The sequence below is a fragment of the Siphateles boraxobius genome, unplaced genomic scaffold (genome assembly GCF_051911475.1).
Source record: "Siphateles boraxobius isolate OS27281-9 unplaced genomic scaffold, OSU_SipBor_1 24, whole genome shotgun sequence".
NCBI lineage: Eukaryota > Metazoa > Chordata > Actinopteri > Cypriniformes > Leuciscidae > Siphateles > Siphateles boraxobius.
Window position 1 is genome coordinate 6,987,158 of NW_027508855.1, and position 18,077 is coordinate 7,005,234.

At 38.8% G+C, this 18,077-nt stretch overlaps 1 protein-coding gene across 3 annotated transcripts in view; it reads left to right on the forward strand.

The window, feature by feature from the left end:
* emid1 (EMI domain containing 1) overlaps positions 1-18,077 on the forward strand; it is a 67,610-nt gene that overhangs the window by 35,295 nt on the left and 14,238 nt on the right. For all 3 annotated transcript variants that reach the window (XR_013206840.1, XM_077241059.1, XM_077241058.1), the window contains exons 4-8: positions 11,664-11,753; positions 12,217-12,278; positions 12,495-12,621; positions 16,500-16,544; positions 17,945-18,043. Coding sequence is in view for 2 of the 3 variants with exons in the window: in XM_077241059.1 (XP_077097174.1) it covers positions 11,664-11,753; positions 12,217-12,278; positions 12,495-12,621; positions 16,500-16,544; positions 17,945-18,043 (423 nt within the window). In the remaining variant the exon portion in view is untranslated. The remainder of the gene's footprint in view (positions 1-11,663; positions 11,754-12,216; positions 12,279-12,494; positions 12,622-16,499; positions 16,545-17,944; positions 18,044-18,077) is intronic.

Below are 18,077 nucleotides of genomic sequence, written 5' to 3' on the forward strand. Positions count from 1 at the left end.
TAAAGTTATTGTCCAGCTAATGTTAGTTTTGATTGATTCACTTCCGTTGCGAAGATCGTTAGTTATTAACTTAGGGGCCGCTAACACAACACCGTTCTAACAGAAAAACCCTTAACGTTCTCCGGCCACCCATCCGCATAAATCAGTGCCTGGTGTCTCGAGAACGCACTCCCTGAAACAGGTTCGAAGATGCAAATGATTATCCGTTATCTCTACGCAAACCTCAAAAACGCAAAAAAAACCGTGAAAACGCAGACAGCAGGCACATGTGCATCACACGTTTAGTAGATAGGTATGCGCATTTGAATATATATGTGCGCAGGCGTGTAGCCCTTCTTCACAAATCAACCCTCAACAAACTACGTGTCTGGCCTTAAAAATGTATAATACAGATTTTTTTTTCACGTCTGCGTAGCCACGCGAACCAGAATTATCTGTTTTATGATAAACAGACAATGTTTTATCTGTACAGAGGTAAAGGGAAGGGAAGGAGGCCTTCACAGGGGAGAGACTAGTTGACACTTCAGGACTGCGTTGTCGTCATGTCCAGGCGCTGGTCCTTCATCAGACCTGGATACGCCTGGATCCGGTGGACTGCGGTAAACCTCGGGATAAACAGAGAGACTAATATTAGCGTAGATGCCATCCTTCTTATGATGTACCAAGTACATCAGGATTTATGGGATGTGTTCCCAGATCCAGCTGATCTAAACTATGCAGCTTAACATTGAATTAACATTGAAGTCTATAATGTGTTATGTGTATGCTAGGTCAAAGAGATGTGTTTTTAGTCTAGATTTGAACTGACAGAGTGTGTCTGTTTCCCGGACAATGCCAAAGTTTTGGTGCTAAATAGGAAACGGATCTACCGCCAGCAGTCGATTTTGATATTCTAACCTCTGACCTCTAGAAATATGACATTTCTAATCCAGAGAAATGCACAGAATGTACAGCACACAGAAATCCGTTCAGGACACGATTAGAAAAGCAGCTGCACGTCTTTGTTTCAAGCCCTTTAATGTCTTGGCTTTGTGTGTGAGTGTTTAATTACGTTTTAACGTTAAGCACAACCAAACACTGAGGTATGATTGCTCATGTGCCTTACTATGGAAAGCCACAACCACAAAGGACAGTGCAACTGCTTCTGTAATGGTCTATGGCCACCCTGAAGTTCACCGACCACTTAGACTCACTTAGGTCTCTGACTTTGAAACTAATTATATACATACTGGCACGCACACATGCACAGACACAATAAATGAGTGGGGATCAATTCGTATTGTGCCCATTGTGCAAGTTTAAGCTTTGTCATTTAAATCATTACATAGTGAAAGGTTCTGTTTTAAGAAGGTATTTTAAATTAATTAATAGTGATTTTTGACTGAATATTTTTCCATTTTATGAAAAATATGAATAAGTGAGGATTTTTAGATGTCTGAGGAAAAGTGAGAATGATTTGCTGGTTATTAGTGGTGCTTGCCAAAGGCAAGGCATCACTATTGTTATTGCTCATACTTAAAATTCGGCATGCTACTCCTCACGCACAATTTGTCGTAGACCCATGAATGAGGTGTCAAATAGACCAGTTTATTGAGGAGAGGTGTGCTAGGACTTTAATAAGCAATTGGGTGTACGATGTTCTTCCAGCGGGCGATAAATCATCGGCACAAAATTTGTAAGATCATATCTTTGGATCAGAAGGTCAGAGAGACTTGGTGTTGGGCTCTTTTGACTTGGCCTATCAAGCAGTCAATAAGTAGTGACATAACAACTTCATAGCCATGCCCTAGCAACCAGTTACAGGACCCTAGCAACCATTAAACAACATTACCAAGCAAAATCTCAGCACCTGAACATTTTAGAAACACAGAGTTGGCCTTTTTCGACTGAATTAGTTATATCTCAGCACCAGAATATCGTATAGACATGGAGGTGGGCTTGTTTGTTTTGGTTGGGAAACCAGTCTGTAAATATTACCTTGGTAACTGTGTAACCACACCCTGGCAACAGAGTGCCGAGTTTTGCCACTGCAAGCACCATTCACATTTTCTTCAGGAAATGTACATTAGTTGTTACTACTACCTTGAAGAGGGGCGGCAGTGGCTCAGTGGTTCATGTAGGTTGTCTACAAACCGAAAGGTTGGTGGTTCGATCCCCGGTTTCAGCTGACCATGTGTCGAGGTGTCCATGAGCAAGACACCTAACCCCAGCTGCTCCCGACGAGCTGGATGGCCGTCTTGCATGGCCATTGGGTCTGTGAAAGCGCTATATAAATGCAGTCCATTTACCATTTATATCAAATCATGCAAACATTTCCTAATCGTAAAAACAAAACAAACAAAAAAACATATGGACAATCATACTGACCTTAACCTCATCTTGGACGAAATGCTAAAATGGCGTTTTCAAAAAGAAACAGAATAGCTGACATTAAATAAAAGAAGTTACAGGTGTTCTGAAGCTATTACAGGACTTTTATGTCATTAGATTATAATATAAGCCCTATTTATCACTGCTTTCAAAAACATTCATCCTTTTTATTCTCGGCTGCCAGCACAACAAAGAGCATCTTCTGTTTGCAAGACAGCTGGTTTGTTGTCTGTACAGTATCAGTTTTGATACTACACTGTGGTTATATGTCTGTTCTGTTTCAAAGTTCTTTGTATTACTATTGCTGTTTAGTTGCATATTCTGTTTTGTATAAAAGACTGTGGTGTTTATACTATCTGCACACCATCATTATCCAGAGGGACTAATAACAGTAAGCTTTCCAAATCTTCCAGACAGTTTTCTCGTCTCGTTTCAAATGATTGTGTAATTCTACATTTCTACAGGGATTGTGTTTTGAGAGTGTTTTCTGCGCATGCATCGAGGTCAGCTATTTTATCTTTGCATTTAAATCCCTTTTGACCTCTGGTAGACAACCCCAAATTTCTCCTCTCTGTTCCGTTTAGGCCTACACTTGCTGAATTTCTACGAACACTTCCGAAGTAGATTGTCAAAATTCCATCCTGTGTGTCCAACTTTTTTGTAAAGGAAATTATCTGAAATTGTGAGACAGGAGGTTTTTTAGAGGTCGATGCCAAAAATTGGATCATACACTCAGACACAGTTCAGTGAGAAAACCTGGCCTAAAATGGCCTAAGGAAAAGGTATTCTTTCAAAGAGTGAAATGAGGCAGAATAAAAGTTTGATGAGTATGAGTGTGTTCATAAGCACATTAATTCAGGTTTATTATCTGTGATTGAGACAGGAGATGCTGCAAGGAATATTGGAACAAGCATTTAGTGCTGGCCAGGAGATCTGTACTATCATAATGATATAGTTCCTGGACTTGACGCAATAGTTATAGTGTTGCCATAGTAACACTGCCACAGTGTTTTTGTAGTGGACCTCAAAATGTTTATGTTATTTTTGGGGGTTAAAGGTGGGATGAGATTTTGCCATCTGTGCTGCACTCATACAGCCTGAAGGTCTTGTTAAAAGTCATGCTGTACTTACAATGCAACTGGTGGCCAAAAATACTTTGTGAATATGGTCTGAACTTACTGTGAGCTAACTCAATAAAACCTCTGCTGAATTTAACAACACAGGCATTAGATTTAGTGGAATCATTTTGGTTAATATCTTTTTGTCTTATGGAACAAGCAAGTTCATCAGAGGATCTGAGTCTGTGTCATTTTTAGACTGTCTGTTTTGGCTAGTGGTTTAGGAGGACGTGCCACATTAATAATAATGTTTCTGACCTCGATCTTCACACAAACCACAAAATCTCTCTCTTTTCTCTTCTTCAATTATAACAATAAGCCACTTGAGGCTATGCGTCACAATGATTTTACCACAGGTAATGGGTGTTTTTTTGGCATGAGTCCCTGAATAAATCACTATAATGCACAACTTCAAGGGGCTTATTGCTTATACATAACTGATATGGCAGCAATAGATTGAGCATAGGTTATTCCAATTATTAATATAAAAAAATCTTAATAAAATATTACACTGCTTACTGAACATTGTTACGTGTGTGTGTGTGTGTGTGTGTGTGTGTGTGTGTGTGTGTGTGTGTGTGTGTGTGTGTGTGTGTGTGTGTGTGTGTGTGTGTGTGTGTGTGTGTGTGTGTGTGTGTGTGTGTGTGTGTGTGTGTGTGTCCGTGTGTGTAAATATATATGTTCATAAAACTGTTCTTTGATCATAAAACTGTTGGCTTTTTTTGCAACAAAGCAACTTAAATAAGATTACCATTTCTGGCACAATAGAAAAAATACAGCTCTTTCTTCTCATTTAAAGTCTGTATTGGTGGTACTTGCTACTTTTAGGCTCTCATTTACTTTTTTAAAGGCTCTGTTCTTTGATGCCTCTGCTAATTTCTTGCGCGCTAAGGAGCTGATTTTGTGAGGTCCTATTTGTGGCAGGCGTTGTTTTCCTGTGCTTGTTTTGTGAATCTTTTGCGGTGGCTTGTCCACTGAGCTGAGAGGTTTTTAATGACTCTGGAGTGTTTGGAGTGGTTGGTGTGGTTAGCCAAGATGATCCCCTCCCTACCTGTCTCGCTCACAAACAACATACTGTGGTTCAGACAGACCGTTTTTCAGTAGCGCCCACTGTTGTTTCTTTTAGGAGGCGATTGGAAGGAGAGGAGGTGTCGGCTACTGAATTGCGGAAGTGAAAGGGTTCAAGGAAATTGTGCGAGACAAGTAGGGCACAAGTGAGATGATGTGATGCGGGTCCGACACAAGGTCAGCAGAGTTCACGAGACAAAGACATGAAAGGGGATTGTGTTTTAAGATGGGAGGGGAAAAGATGTTTTAAATTTCTACCTAATAAATAAGGACAAGTGGGCCAGCCTTCGTTCTGTTCAACATCTGTTTTCTTAGTCTGGGAGGAAGTGTCAAAGAACCAAGAGGCGGTTCTGCGGTGTGGAACGTCTCATTGCAGGAGCTTACGGTACTGCTGGTCTGTGGCCTACATGGTTACACATGCTCCCAGGGCTTGTTTTAGATCTTCCACAGACACCACATGACTGTTTGCCTCCTGTAGAAAAGTGTTTCCACCTTGTACACTTCAAAACGTGTTTCCACACAGAGGGAAGAAGATAGAAAAGCAGAGGGAGGGTAGCCTCCTCTTCTAGAATCTAGAAGTAGCTTAAGTGGTTTAAAACCTGAAACTGTTATTCAGGAAACCACTTTTTAGACACCATTGATTAGTGGTGCTTACTAAAGCAAGTGGTCAAGGAGACTTGGGCCTGTAAGCAACCACCTAGGAATCTTTAGCAACCATCTAAAAAAAGCAACTAAAATACAATTTCCATGGATTTTAAATGTACTTTCTTACGCAACAATTGATAGTAGTTCCGCATACTGTTTGCTGCCACAATTAAAATAAAGTACAATTTCAAGAATTTAATTGGGATATATAAATGACATATGACCCTGACTGTCAGGCAACGTATGAACTACCACTCCAAACACCTTAGCAACTCTCTATTTACCGGATTTTCCACAGGTGAACACTAACAAAACCTTTTGTTTTTTGAGTTTACAGCCTTCATTGCTTCATTGTGTCATACTTTTAAATGGTCCACTTTGTTGAAAGAGTGTGCCAGAGAGATTTGCTGTTGCTCTATAGGGTTAGAGTGAAACACTTTTATGGTTAAAAGTGTCCTAGAAAAAGCCTTAAAGCCTATTCACTCCAAGAGTAAAATGAAACAGTGAAGCAAAATGAATATTAGGTTGACTGAGGGGAAATGCTGGCCTACAGTATAGCAAATAGCGAGAAAAAAGAGATAGTTTTCTTTTCCTGAAAAAGATTAAAGGCTTTCTGCAAGTGCACATCTGGATGCTTATGACAGGCACACATTTAGAGGAGGGGCGATTAACTGACGCAGGATGAGTAGCTGTTGTCACCCCGCTGACTGAGAAACACTCATGTCTGCAAACTTTAGTACTTTAGTACTGCTGCTGTGATGGCATGTACAGAGGGTTCCAAAAAGTTGCGGGAGTCAAAAAATACTCCAGGAGTCTTTAAATCTGAAATCAAGTTGTTTATATATTTTTTTTTTAATAAAAAAAAAAGAAATTTGACCAAAAATAAATATTTTAAAAAATTATGTCATTAAATAAGAACCAAATTATTAGTGGCTCTTTCTGCAGACTACTAAATACTGCTACTGTGTGTTCCTCAGAGACTCACAACAGTTCTACTGCAGCTCTGTGTGGAACTATTTTCGGCTATATCCGCTTGTGACATACTGAAGACTGTTTCCGGGAACAAGTCTCTACTCCTTTTTAAGTGTGAATACCATCTCAACAGCCGGTTATGAGAAATATTTACCTTTAAAAGGGGCATATTAAGCTTTTCAATGTTTTCATTTTTCTGTAGTATGTAATGCATCTGTTTGTACATACAATCTGCAAAGTCACAAAGCTCAGTGGCTCCCAAAATGCGATTACTGTCTATCTGAGAACAGAGATCCAGATCTGCCTAAAATGCCTTGATCGAAGTCCAGATATTACTTCCTCAATTTACGTCACTATTAGCATAATGCCTGTCCAAAGATAGAAGATGAGGTTTCAGTGAATTAATGTGTTGCCGTCATGTCACAGAGATGCTCTGTGTTTGGATGCGAATGCAAAACTGCTTTTGCTTTCAGAGGTTAGTTAGAGAGTTAAGATTTATTTATAAAGCTGTTCTTGAGCAGTACAACCCAAAAGTTTGCTTGGGCACAGCACATTTTTCAGAGGACGTTATGCTCAAGTCGGGCTTGGAAAGTTGGTTCCTATCAATTGGCTTGATCATCCGCATTTTTAGAATCCAACTCGGGCTCGAACTGATATCGTTAAACTGACAACATAATTATTAACTGTGTTAACAAATGCTTTCGATTAGAAGCCTTGGAGGCTGAAGCTCATGACTCTGAGCGTTACATTTGCGACACACGCTTGAGGTGTTTGTCCTATCACAAGGCACTGGGTCACCAGGAACTATATCACTGAAGCCAGACTAAAGTGTGTTTGTGTGATCATGAGGGAATGTTGACTGATGAGGTGAGACGTATGTATGTAGGAGGTGAGTTAGCTCCCCTCCTCTTCATTTCCATCCGTCACTCCCTCTCTCCGTCTGTTCCAAGCGGCTTTGGTCTGTTCCAAGACCTCCAAGGCTGCACCAAGTAGTCATTATATGTTTTTGGGGCAGGTGTGTGCTGCTTTTTGCAAATACATCTGTTTCCGATCTTAGGGACATCTCTGTCATTTACTCACCGTCACGTCATGTCATGCCTAAACCTATATGACTTTCTTTTTCTGGTTCATACAGTGTGTCAATGGGGTCTAATTTTGTTTTGTACCATATTTACTCTCATTGTATGGACAAAAACATTCTTTAAAATATCTTTTGTGTTCTGCGGGTGAAAGAAAGTCAGGGACGGAATGTCTCTTGAAGTTGTGGGTTAATGTCCATACGGCTCGAGGGTGATTATGAACATCAGCGGTCCCTTTCGACCTTGAGCTATATGGGCACTTATTCTGAAGAGCTCAGAAACAATGTAGTCTGTGTTTAACAGAGAGAGAGAGAGAGAGAGACATAAGGTCTCCACTCTATCTTAAAACACAGAGTGCTTTCTCAGCACAAGCGACTCCCTGTAGACTTTGTCATTCTATAGGGCGGATCTGATGAAAAAAGAGCGAGCATGACTTAAACTTCTCCATCCCACACACACACCCTCATGCAGACATACACACCCACCTCACCTGCTTTCATCCCTTCCACCTGGTCTCTAATGAGCTTGTGGTGCTGAGGGCAGCAGTCTTCTCTGACAGAGATGGATGGAGACTTCTTATTTTCCCTGTTATTTCTCACCGTTCGTCTACAGCTGTGTGCCCGGCCAGCCTCATTTCTCCTCTCTACTATACTCAGAGTTTAATCAGGTTAAATAAAGCCTCAGTTTAGTTTGCGCACGAAACCCTTCAGATGTTTATTCATCACAGCAAAGTGTTGTCTTTGTAAAATGGATTTTGTCTTGTTTTAGCTCTTCTAATGGATCTAGACTCTCAAAGCTGATTTTAGTTCAGTATTAAGGGTATTCCTTACTGAATTTACCTTGACATGCAGACAGTGGCACCTGACTCTTTAAATAGGAGACTGTAACCACCCATAGATAAGTTTTTTTTTTTACATATTCGAATGTTTTTTTTTAGCTAAATTTAAATGTATATTTTTGTGATGTATTATTTAATACTTATTTTGTTTTCTTTACATAGAAAATTTTGGAATGAAACAGAAAAATTGTTTTTTTTATCATAATTATAAAAGAAAAAGAAACTCCAAGACTTTTGTTTGGAATAAAGGAAATCCTTGTTAGAACTTGGGTCAGTGGATTTCTCCCCATTCTTATCAGCCTATGATTTTCTTGTTATTTTTGTTGTTAATGGTTAAGATTAGGTTTAGAATTGGGATCACTTCTCTAGAGGATGAACTTTCTGTGACGTCCTGTGACAAAGTGTGCCTTGGTTTATTTTTATTTTGAGAGGAGTATTAAGGGCTGACCTTGGGCCATTATTAAATTCAGGGCTGAGCAAGGAACAATATTCCTGTGAGTTATAGTGGCCCACTGCATACCCATAATTCTCCAGGGACACACCTCTGTTTCCTCAGCTGCTTGTATGAATGATCTCTGTATGATGACTCTCTTTCTGTCCAGTGATTAGAAAGATGAAGACTCAGCTGTATGAGATAAGTGCAACAGTAAGACCAGTTGGTTTAATGTGTAATGGACAGTCTTTCAAAATAAGTGCCCCCACACTTAACTGAACACATGTGTAGCCCCACACACTGCATCATAACTCAGGCCTCACACACACACACACACAAACAAACATACACACTCACACACACAAAAAAAAACGCCAGGCGCTTCCTTCCACAAACTTCTCTAATTGTATATAAGCTGATAAACAGGAAAACCTCTCAGGATAAATACTCCCACACTTCATGCTGTTCCTGAAGGCAAAAAGAGAATTGACTGTGTTTTTCCAGTACTGGGGATACTCTTTCCCCTCTGTGATATTTTAGTCAAATGAACTTGCTGATAACCCCATCCAGCTTTTTCCCAAACTTCTTAACAGGAAGTGACCTTGCAATGGTGTTAAGAGCTTCCAACCCTTGAATTATCCAACATACGGGCAAAAACACACACATTCACGCACCTCTTCTGACCTCTTACAGCTTAGAGAGTTAGATTTTATTACATGCTCTGATGTCACCATCCCCTCTGCTCCTTTAAGACTCAGAGGAAACTTAGTTATTAAAAACCAGCTGATAAAATCGACGGCTGCTCCCACCTAGTATACATCCACACACACCCAGGGTTCAGAGGTCATCTCTCACACATTTGCAGGTTGACGTGACTCTTGGCACTCGTAAGGTGAAGTATATTAATAGTCCAAGTAGGGATATTTCAAATCTAGGGGTGGATGGACTCTCACTCAGCTCAGTATTCTTATGATGAATGTAAACTTTGATCAAAATATACTGATTCATATCCTAAATGTAATAGGTAGATGAATGGAGCTATAAGCATATCAGGGGTTTCCAAACTCGACCTTGATTAGCTGGTTCATGTGTGTTTAATTAGGGTTGAAGCTAAACTTTGCAGGACAGTGGCTTCCCAGGAGCAGAACTGGACACCCCTGATGTATATCATTAAATTTGGTTGGATTTACATTTAAAAATAAGATTTAGGTTTGTTTTAAAAGGATAGTTCACACAAAATGAAAATTATGTCATCATCTACTCATCCCTGTCTCCTTTGTAATCCACAGACAAAATAATATATTTTGTGGAACAGCAGGTTATTCTTTTTCATAAAACAAAAATAAACTCTAATCTGTGTCTGTTATGTTCTAAAAATTAGCACAAAAAAAGCACCCAAAAGCAAATCAAAACTGGTGCATTTTTTTGTATTTTTTGGACAAAAGTTTGACAGCCCCTGGTCTCTAAATGCATTTGCTATATGGAAAAGAGCAGTGTGGACAATTTTGGGGTGAATTATCCATCCAATGTCATTGCTGGGAGATGGAAGGTTGTTAGCATTTAGATGTAGTTAAGATAGGTTTTTGTGTAGAGTTGCTTTTGGTATAAGACTTGCCCTGATTAGAGAGGTGGAAAAGTCTATATTTTAAAATCACAAGGCCATTTGAAACAAAACAACCATTAGAGCAGTGCATTATGGGAAATGTCCTTTCTGTCTCCTCTATACACACAAAAAGTAAATCAAAAGAGGTTTCTGAAGGGAACATTGATGTTTCATGGTTTAACTGCAGAACTGTAACCATCCCCTTCTCTCCACTGGTGAGGTTTATTTAACACAAACATTTTTTCTACCGCTTAGAATTCTGTTTTGATGTACCCACCAAGACTGGCAGCCTAAGCCTATTGAAAAAAAATTCTTGAAAATCTAAAAAAGTGTCTAATTTTTCTTTTCCATTGCGGTATTTTTCTAACATCCTGAGTTGGTCATATGACCCCATTACTTTTTCACTTTGAGAATCCAAGACCAAGATTCTTTTACCAGGTCTGAGAACAAGGCAGGTGCCACTTCATTGGTTCTGGTCCTGCTGCTGCTGTGGTTCAGCTACATCAGACCGGCTGAGCAGACTTCCTGTCCCTTGCCAGTAATGAAGCTCTGAACTGGGTCAGTTGTTTATGTCTGGAGCACCTGAGCTAGCCACAGACTGCCTAATATAAGAGACATTTGCTGAAGTAATCTGAATCATGTCAGTCCAGGGAGCATTAAAACTTCTCACTACCTTGAAAAAAAGAGATACAAGAAGAGAAAGAAAGAGAGGAGTTGGTGAATATGAACTGGGGTTATTTGAACGGTACAAGGAAACCATTGTTTTAAAATTCAGCCTCTATCTTATTCTGTCTCCCAAGTAACTTTGTCCTCCTCAAGATCACTATGAAGATAGAGGAAAAACTGTCATAAAATGATTTAATATAAGCCAAAATTAAACATATAATACCCAAAGATTAGTTCCTCTTATGAAAATCGATTCCAGGTTTCTCCCTCCACATTTGTATCCTGTTCAGCCCACCCCTGTGGACCCTTCCTTCCCCTCGTGCCAGGGTTCTGTGTGGGCTTACCTGTCAGGGAGGCCCCTCAGTGCCTTTCCTGCAGATATGAAGCAGCATTATTAGTGCTTTTCAGAGCGTAACTATCCCTATACAGAGCCAAAGCCATGAGTTAAATACATACTGCTGCTTGGCTTCAAATTTGATCCGGACAGAGAAATTCTGGAAAAAAAAAAAAAAAGGTTGGTTGGTTGGTTGTAAAACAGAATGTACTGTTTAAAAGTCTGGTGTCTTTTTTAGATTTTAAAACATTTATTTGATCAAAAATACAGTAAAACATTGATGAAAAGCGGTAAAAACTGTTTTCTATTTCAATATATTTTTTAAAAAGTAATTTATTCCTGTGATGGCACCATTACTCCAGCTTTCAGTGTCACATGATCCTTCAGAAATCTTTATAATATGCTGATTTGGTGCATTAGTTGTATTTACACGTCACTTTTACAGTGTTGGTTTAAAAAAAATGTCACTACTGTACAATAAATATAGTATCAAATTGCTTCTTGTCTTCATCTTTCCAATTGACTCTCTGTATGCAGGATCATCAAGTAACCTGGTCGCCCAGGAGGCTGTAAGGAAACAGGGTACATTTCTGAAACATGCTGCTAAAACAGGAGAACAGATCTCGAGTAAGAATCAAACCTCTAATCTCCATTATCAACTCAAAATATGCTCCACTTCAGCAAAGGAAAAGCCCAATAAAGACAAAAGCGCTCATAAAACACCTTTAAAGCAACTTGTCCATCTGGAACTGTTATAAATTGTACCCTTGGCCCTTAGTTGCAAGACTTAATGATGTAACCAGCTTGTAACAGTAAACAGTCCATCTGTGTTGGCCATTTTGAGTGCAGTTCTTGGTTCTTTGAAACTAATTCCTAATTAGTTTTTTAGAATGCATATTTAGTTTATTCTTAGTCAAAAACTGACAAGTGCTAAAGAGATTTGTGCAGAAAACTTTGTAAACAACACAACTCTCTTTAAAAAGAACTCACCTTGGAAGGGACACTTTGAAAGCTGTTATTGATCTAATTGATTATGGTTTGTCTCTTTGTCTCTGTCCCCCACTTTCTCTCTTTCGTTCCTCTCTCTCAGACTGTCTGAATTGCAGTCGTATCACTGCCCTCACAGATCGTGTGAGCTCTCTGGAGGCCAAGGTAAAGTCATATCTTTCACTCTGAGCTTTCAGGGGGAATTCACTAAGAATGAATTGTGTCCACTGATAGCTTTGTTTATTTGTACCTCAGTGTTTGATGATGCGGTGTCCTCATCACTCCTGTCCTTCATTATCATTAAAACAATTCCTATTTAACATTGTTTGATCGATCACTCTTTATGCCTTCTCTTTCTCTTCCTGTCGCTCTTTCTCCCAGGTTCAGCTTCTTACTGCCCCTGCATCCACCTCTCATCGTCAAACGGAGTTAAAAAATGAACATGATTCCTCCTCCCTGATGGGGGCGCCACCTGCTAAAGGTGCTCCTGGGGCTCAGGGTCCTGCAGGTATGTTTATCTCTTTGTGTTACAGATTAAAGTGCAGATGTAGTGGTGGTGTTGGTTCTAAGACTACATGTGAAGCATGCATTCCTGTTCCATTGATTTTAACAGAGCAAAAATGTTCATTACACAAAAGGTAACAAAAGGCAACTTTTTCTGTATTTTTAAACAACAGAGCATTGCACTTTCAATGCCAAAGTCAAGCGTTCAAGGCCACGCATTTGATCACAGCTAAGATCATATCTTTTTGCAGTGTATTCATAATGACTGTTCAGGACTGGATCCATTTACATCCAGTTAAGGAGAAAACTTTATTAGCCAATAAACATGTGGAGATAATCCCATTCCCTATAACAATAATGATAATCCCAGAACCCACCTACATTTCATTTATCTCCCAGCACAGTTGTTGGGGATTTCACTGCAGAGAGATTAGAGTAGATTTAAATTGTGTGTGTATTTGACTGTGTGAGCGTTGATGGCGGTGGGTGTTTTTTTGGGGGAATGCCATGGTGCATAAGGCTTTGAATCGCACCAATTCATCACTGGTTGCCATAGAGATGTAGTACTGAAACATTAAAGAGGCTTGTGAAGATTTAAAGGGGCTAGTTGTGTATGAAAAACTGTAGGACTGCACTTGACACTGTGTCACAGATGTCATTTCCACCAGCCAAACTGTTGGCAATAGAGCACAACAGTAACCACAGACTTTTTAAGCCGCCTTTGTTCTGGGAATAGTTTTCCATTCAATTTCGCTGTACGAATGTTAACAAATTTTAAGAAAAGGACTCCAAAATAAGATGATCTCCTCCCTAAAATATAAATAATCTATTCAGTGTCACTTTTGAAATCATTCTAATATGCTGATTTGTTGCTCAAGAAACATTTCTTTTCATTATCAATGTTGAAAACAGATTTGCTGCTTTGTATTTTTATGGAAGGTATGGTCAATTTTTTTGACTTTTTGATGGATAGAAAGTTAATAGCATTAAACTTCATTTATTTCAAATAGAAATCTTTATAACATTATGTCTTTTCTGTCACTTTTGATCAATTTAATGTATACTAAACTAACTAACTAACTGACCCCAGACATTTGAACGATGTGTATATATATATTGTTTTTACCAAGTGAAAAAAGCATGATATTAGGATTTGGCTTATATTATATTTGCATAATAATTGGCTTTTATACTTTTGGTATTGTACTAAAGCCAAAGCAATTTATCAAAATATTAAACTGGAAAATGTTGACTGTATTTTTTTCTACCCACACATAGAGTAATATTAGATGTGTGTACACCTGATGTGAAAGATTATCAATTCAAATTTATTAGAATAGAAAACAAAGAAGAAGAAAAAAAGGCAAAGAACTACATGGAAGTGCACTGTCACTGATTTGTCCAGGGTAGCCCTTCTCTGATTGGTGGATCTTTCTTTAAGATCATGGATAGTGTAGTTGTCCCATTTCTCCCTCTGATGACATCAAATCACACTTTTCGAGAATGATGAATCATCTCAGTTTGTACAGTATATGTCAGCACTATATGAAGTGCATCCTTCATGCAGAAAGACATCCTATTTAGAAGTTAATACCCATTCCTTAATTCCCCATACCCACTCCATGGCTATCCCTCGTTTTCCATGTTCAATCCTATCATCACTTGAAGTATGGGAGAGATTAAAAGACGGGTCCTCAGAGATTTCTGAAATGACTCGAAAGACTGTTAAGAAAAATCCAGAAAACCCTTGTCGCACTTATACAGCTTTCCTCCTCCCTGTGCTGACTTGGCAGAACTATTTAGCAAATCGAGGGCAATTCAGTTCTTTCCACACAGAACATTGAATAGATTTGTTGCCCAGAAGTTCTTCACCTCAATGCAAAGTCAATCCTCTATCCATTCGAGAGACCACAGTCATGAAGGATTGTGGTGGAAGGATGAGGCACAAATTACCCTTGAGGGGATTATTTCCATGTGCTGGTTAGACAGATGGAGAGAGTGAAAGTGAATCTGGTGCTTCCATGGGGAATTTGTGTGGATCTCTTAAACTGTGTGTGCTGTGCAGGGCCATCACTAAAATGCACAATTATTGTTTTAGCCTTTTGAAATTGAAAACGTGGATGTAAATTAGACATATGCATGAATTTGGTAATGCGGTATATTGCGGTAACATGCACAATATAGTGGGCATTTCAAAATACTGAAGTGTGAATTATCTTATTATCCAAATTGTTTAGATTTTTAGAATGCACATTTGTAGAACTGTGTATATTCTGCATAACAGGCTGAATGAAAATGCGAATTCACAAAACGTAACACTTATGGAAAAGCAGAATAATCCAGTTTTTTTATTTGACCCGGGTTCTAGACCCACCTTTGACACTTTATGTCAGCCAATTGTGACAGCTGTGGATTGTCAAAGAACACAAAATACTTCTTATTTATTTTCAAACATTTGTGGACAAAATGGACATTTTTACATTTTATTTAACATTTTTAATTTGAAATAAAACATGCCAGTCCAGAAAAGATACCTAGATATAGGTTTAAAAAAATTCGCTATAGTTCTTTTCTCTTGCACTTTAATCTGTTTAAAACATTTGTTTCATTTGTTTACTTGTGTTTTTACTGTGTATTGTATTAAAATGTTCAAGATTATTTTTGTTATTTGAAAGAAAGTTATCAAACTTTTTTTATTATTAAAGTTTCATTTAAAAAAAGCAACATTTTGAGGAAATCGCTTTTGTCAAAGACTACGTCTGGATCTGACTCAGAACGATGATCAAAACATAGATGGAGTAGATCGAGTCCATCAACACCCCCAAAGCTTCTATAGCTCATCCTGGGTCGACATTTCATTCTTAGGCAGTTTTGATTTATATGCTGTTTAATGTTGATGATTGCATTATTTTACATATGCATCTGATACATATGCTATCGCTTGTTTCTGCTTCTTTTTCGCCTGTGTTTTGATCAGGAGATTCAGTACTCTTTCAGAAGATGCCTAAATGTAATACTTGAAATCTTTGATTTTATCTCATTCGATTTATACTTTACAACTTACAACTTAAAAACATAAATCTATAAAAACTCAACAGCAGTGTGTTTTAGACAACCAGCTTTCAGTGAAAATGATGGTACAGCGGTCCCTGGTTTCCTCCTGATGTATTCCTGGCTCATAGCTTGGCCAGCTTGTTTTCAAGTGAGCAGACATTGGCAAGCAGTTAGTTTGATCAAGACATTAGCAGAGCATAAAGCTGTACCTCACTCTTCTGCGCCTCAGTCAGGATTTCAGGGAAGCTGAATGTAAATCTGTGTGGGACTTTTTCCATGTCCAGTTGGGTTGTCTATCATAAGATATCCCGGAAGAGAAAGGCAAAGAGGGGGACAGTTTATCCTCAAAGGGGACAGTGTTTGTAACACAACAGGTTGTTGGATTTGTGTTACTCTTAAGAATTTGCCATGTTCCTGCAAAATAAATGGTGTGGATGTGTTCATGGCCAGATGCTTGGTGGGAGAGAAACATGAGGAAATTTTATTTTATCATAAAATCTTTCAGGGGGAGAATAACATGAGTGATTGTGTAAACAAATTAATGTATCAGTTCATAAATTACTCCTTTAGGGAATCCTGTCTCTGCAGTGATGTCACAGATGATGATCTCACATGATGAGCTCAGTGTTATTTAGGCTGTGTCTGCCAACAGGCACTTCACTGATCCACTGATTTTTATCAGGCTGTGGGACTGTTCCAATGACAGGCCTGGAAGATACTTTAGTGTAAAATATTGACTTTTTTACAGACTAAAGCAGAGTTTGCTTTAAGATCTGGAGAATCCTTATACTTCCTGTTTAACTGTACATTTGTGTGTGTTTGTCCCAGGTTCACAGGGCGAGAAAGGCCAGGATGGCTTACCTGGTAAAGACGGTCAGTTGTTTTATGTCTTTTCACTATTCAGTTCAATCTAAAATACACACTCAAACACACATACACACTTCTGCAAACTCACAATAGAGGTCTGCTGCCCAACCTTGATTCGGTCATTCAGTTTGTAAGGACTGATCAAAAGTTTTACCATGATTAAAACATGCATTCAACAGGAGATGATGAGACCTTCTTAAAGAGATAGAGTCATCAGAGACGGGGAATAATGAAAACGAAGATTATTTTACCATTTACTCACTCTAATGTCGTTTCCTCTATAACTTTCTTTCTTCTGTGGAACCCACCAAATATAAATAATTATAAATAAATAAAAAAACATCTCAGGTTTTTTGTCCGTACAATGAAAGCCGGTGTACTCCAATGTTGTTTTGAACACCGCTAGCTTTCATTGTGAACATAAACAGTTAAAATTCTTTCAAAATATCTTGTTTTGTGTTCTGCAGAAGAAATAAATACATACAGGTTTGTTTGGAACGACATGACGGTGAATGAATGAATTTTTTGGGGGAACTATCCCTTTAAGGGTGTGTTGTGTTTGCACTTGGCAGGTTTAGTTAAAACAAACTCTGGTGCATTGCTCTGTAAGTGCAGTTCATTTGAATAAGTGTGAACACTGCCACCCTAACCTTGATGCACACCAAACAAGTGGACCCAGACCCCTGAAAGGGGGAGCTTCCAAACAAACTCTAGTGTGGTTATACTGAAATATGATTGCAACACAGACCAAAGACATCTAAACGAACCAAAAACAGGACATGATGACACAAGACATGACCCTAAAAAGGAGAGAATGCTCAAGCATACTTGTTTTTTCTCGTCATAGGAGCTACGTTGCCATTACAGGCATCGGAAACACTGTTTCCTTTTAGTAGATCTTTGTTCGTGTGCAACGAAGGAATTCTTGATGGTGTTTTTACTCCTTTACACATTATATAAGCTCTTCACAAGTTCTGAGCTTGAAGAAATACAATCATATGTACACACAACAAGCTCATTTAGCCCAGAACACAGCATTGTTTTGGATATTCGGTAAGTTCTGTATATCCCACCAAAGCTGTTTTTTTTATACCTTTAGGTTGGGGGTTAAATATAATTTGAATGGTAATTGAACCAGCACTGAATATATCATTTTTCTTTTTTGGTCCGGACCAAAAGAACCAAGATGTCCGAATTTACATGTGTGAACACCCTAAGGAGGTCTTCTTTAATGTTCAGCAAGTAAAGTATAGTAATTTGCACAATCTGGGTCTACTCACTCTGAGAGGGGAAAAAAGAGGTTCAGGTTTGAGAAAGGCCTAATAGTCAGACATATTTGGTCGCTATCTTTTCACTTTGATGCCTTTGTAGACCTTACACATTACACATGTTCTCTGTATCTGTAGGTAAACAAGGGTATCGAGGTCTGCCAGGACCCAAAGGAGAGGCAGGTACCAGAGGTCCATCTGGGGCTCCAGGGTCTAAAGGAACAGCTGGTCCTCTAGGTACTTTGAACAAATCAATCCCACAACACTATCA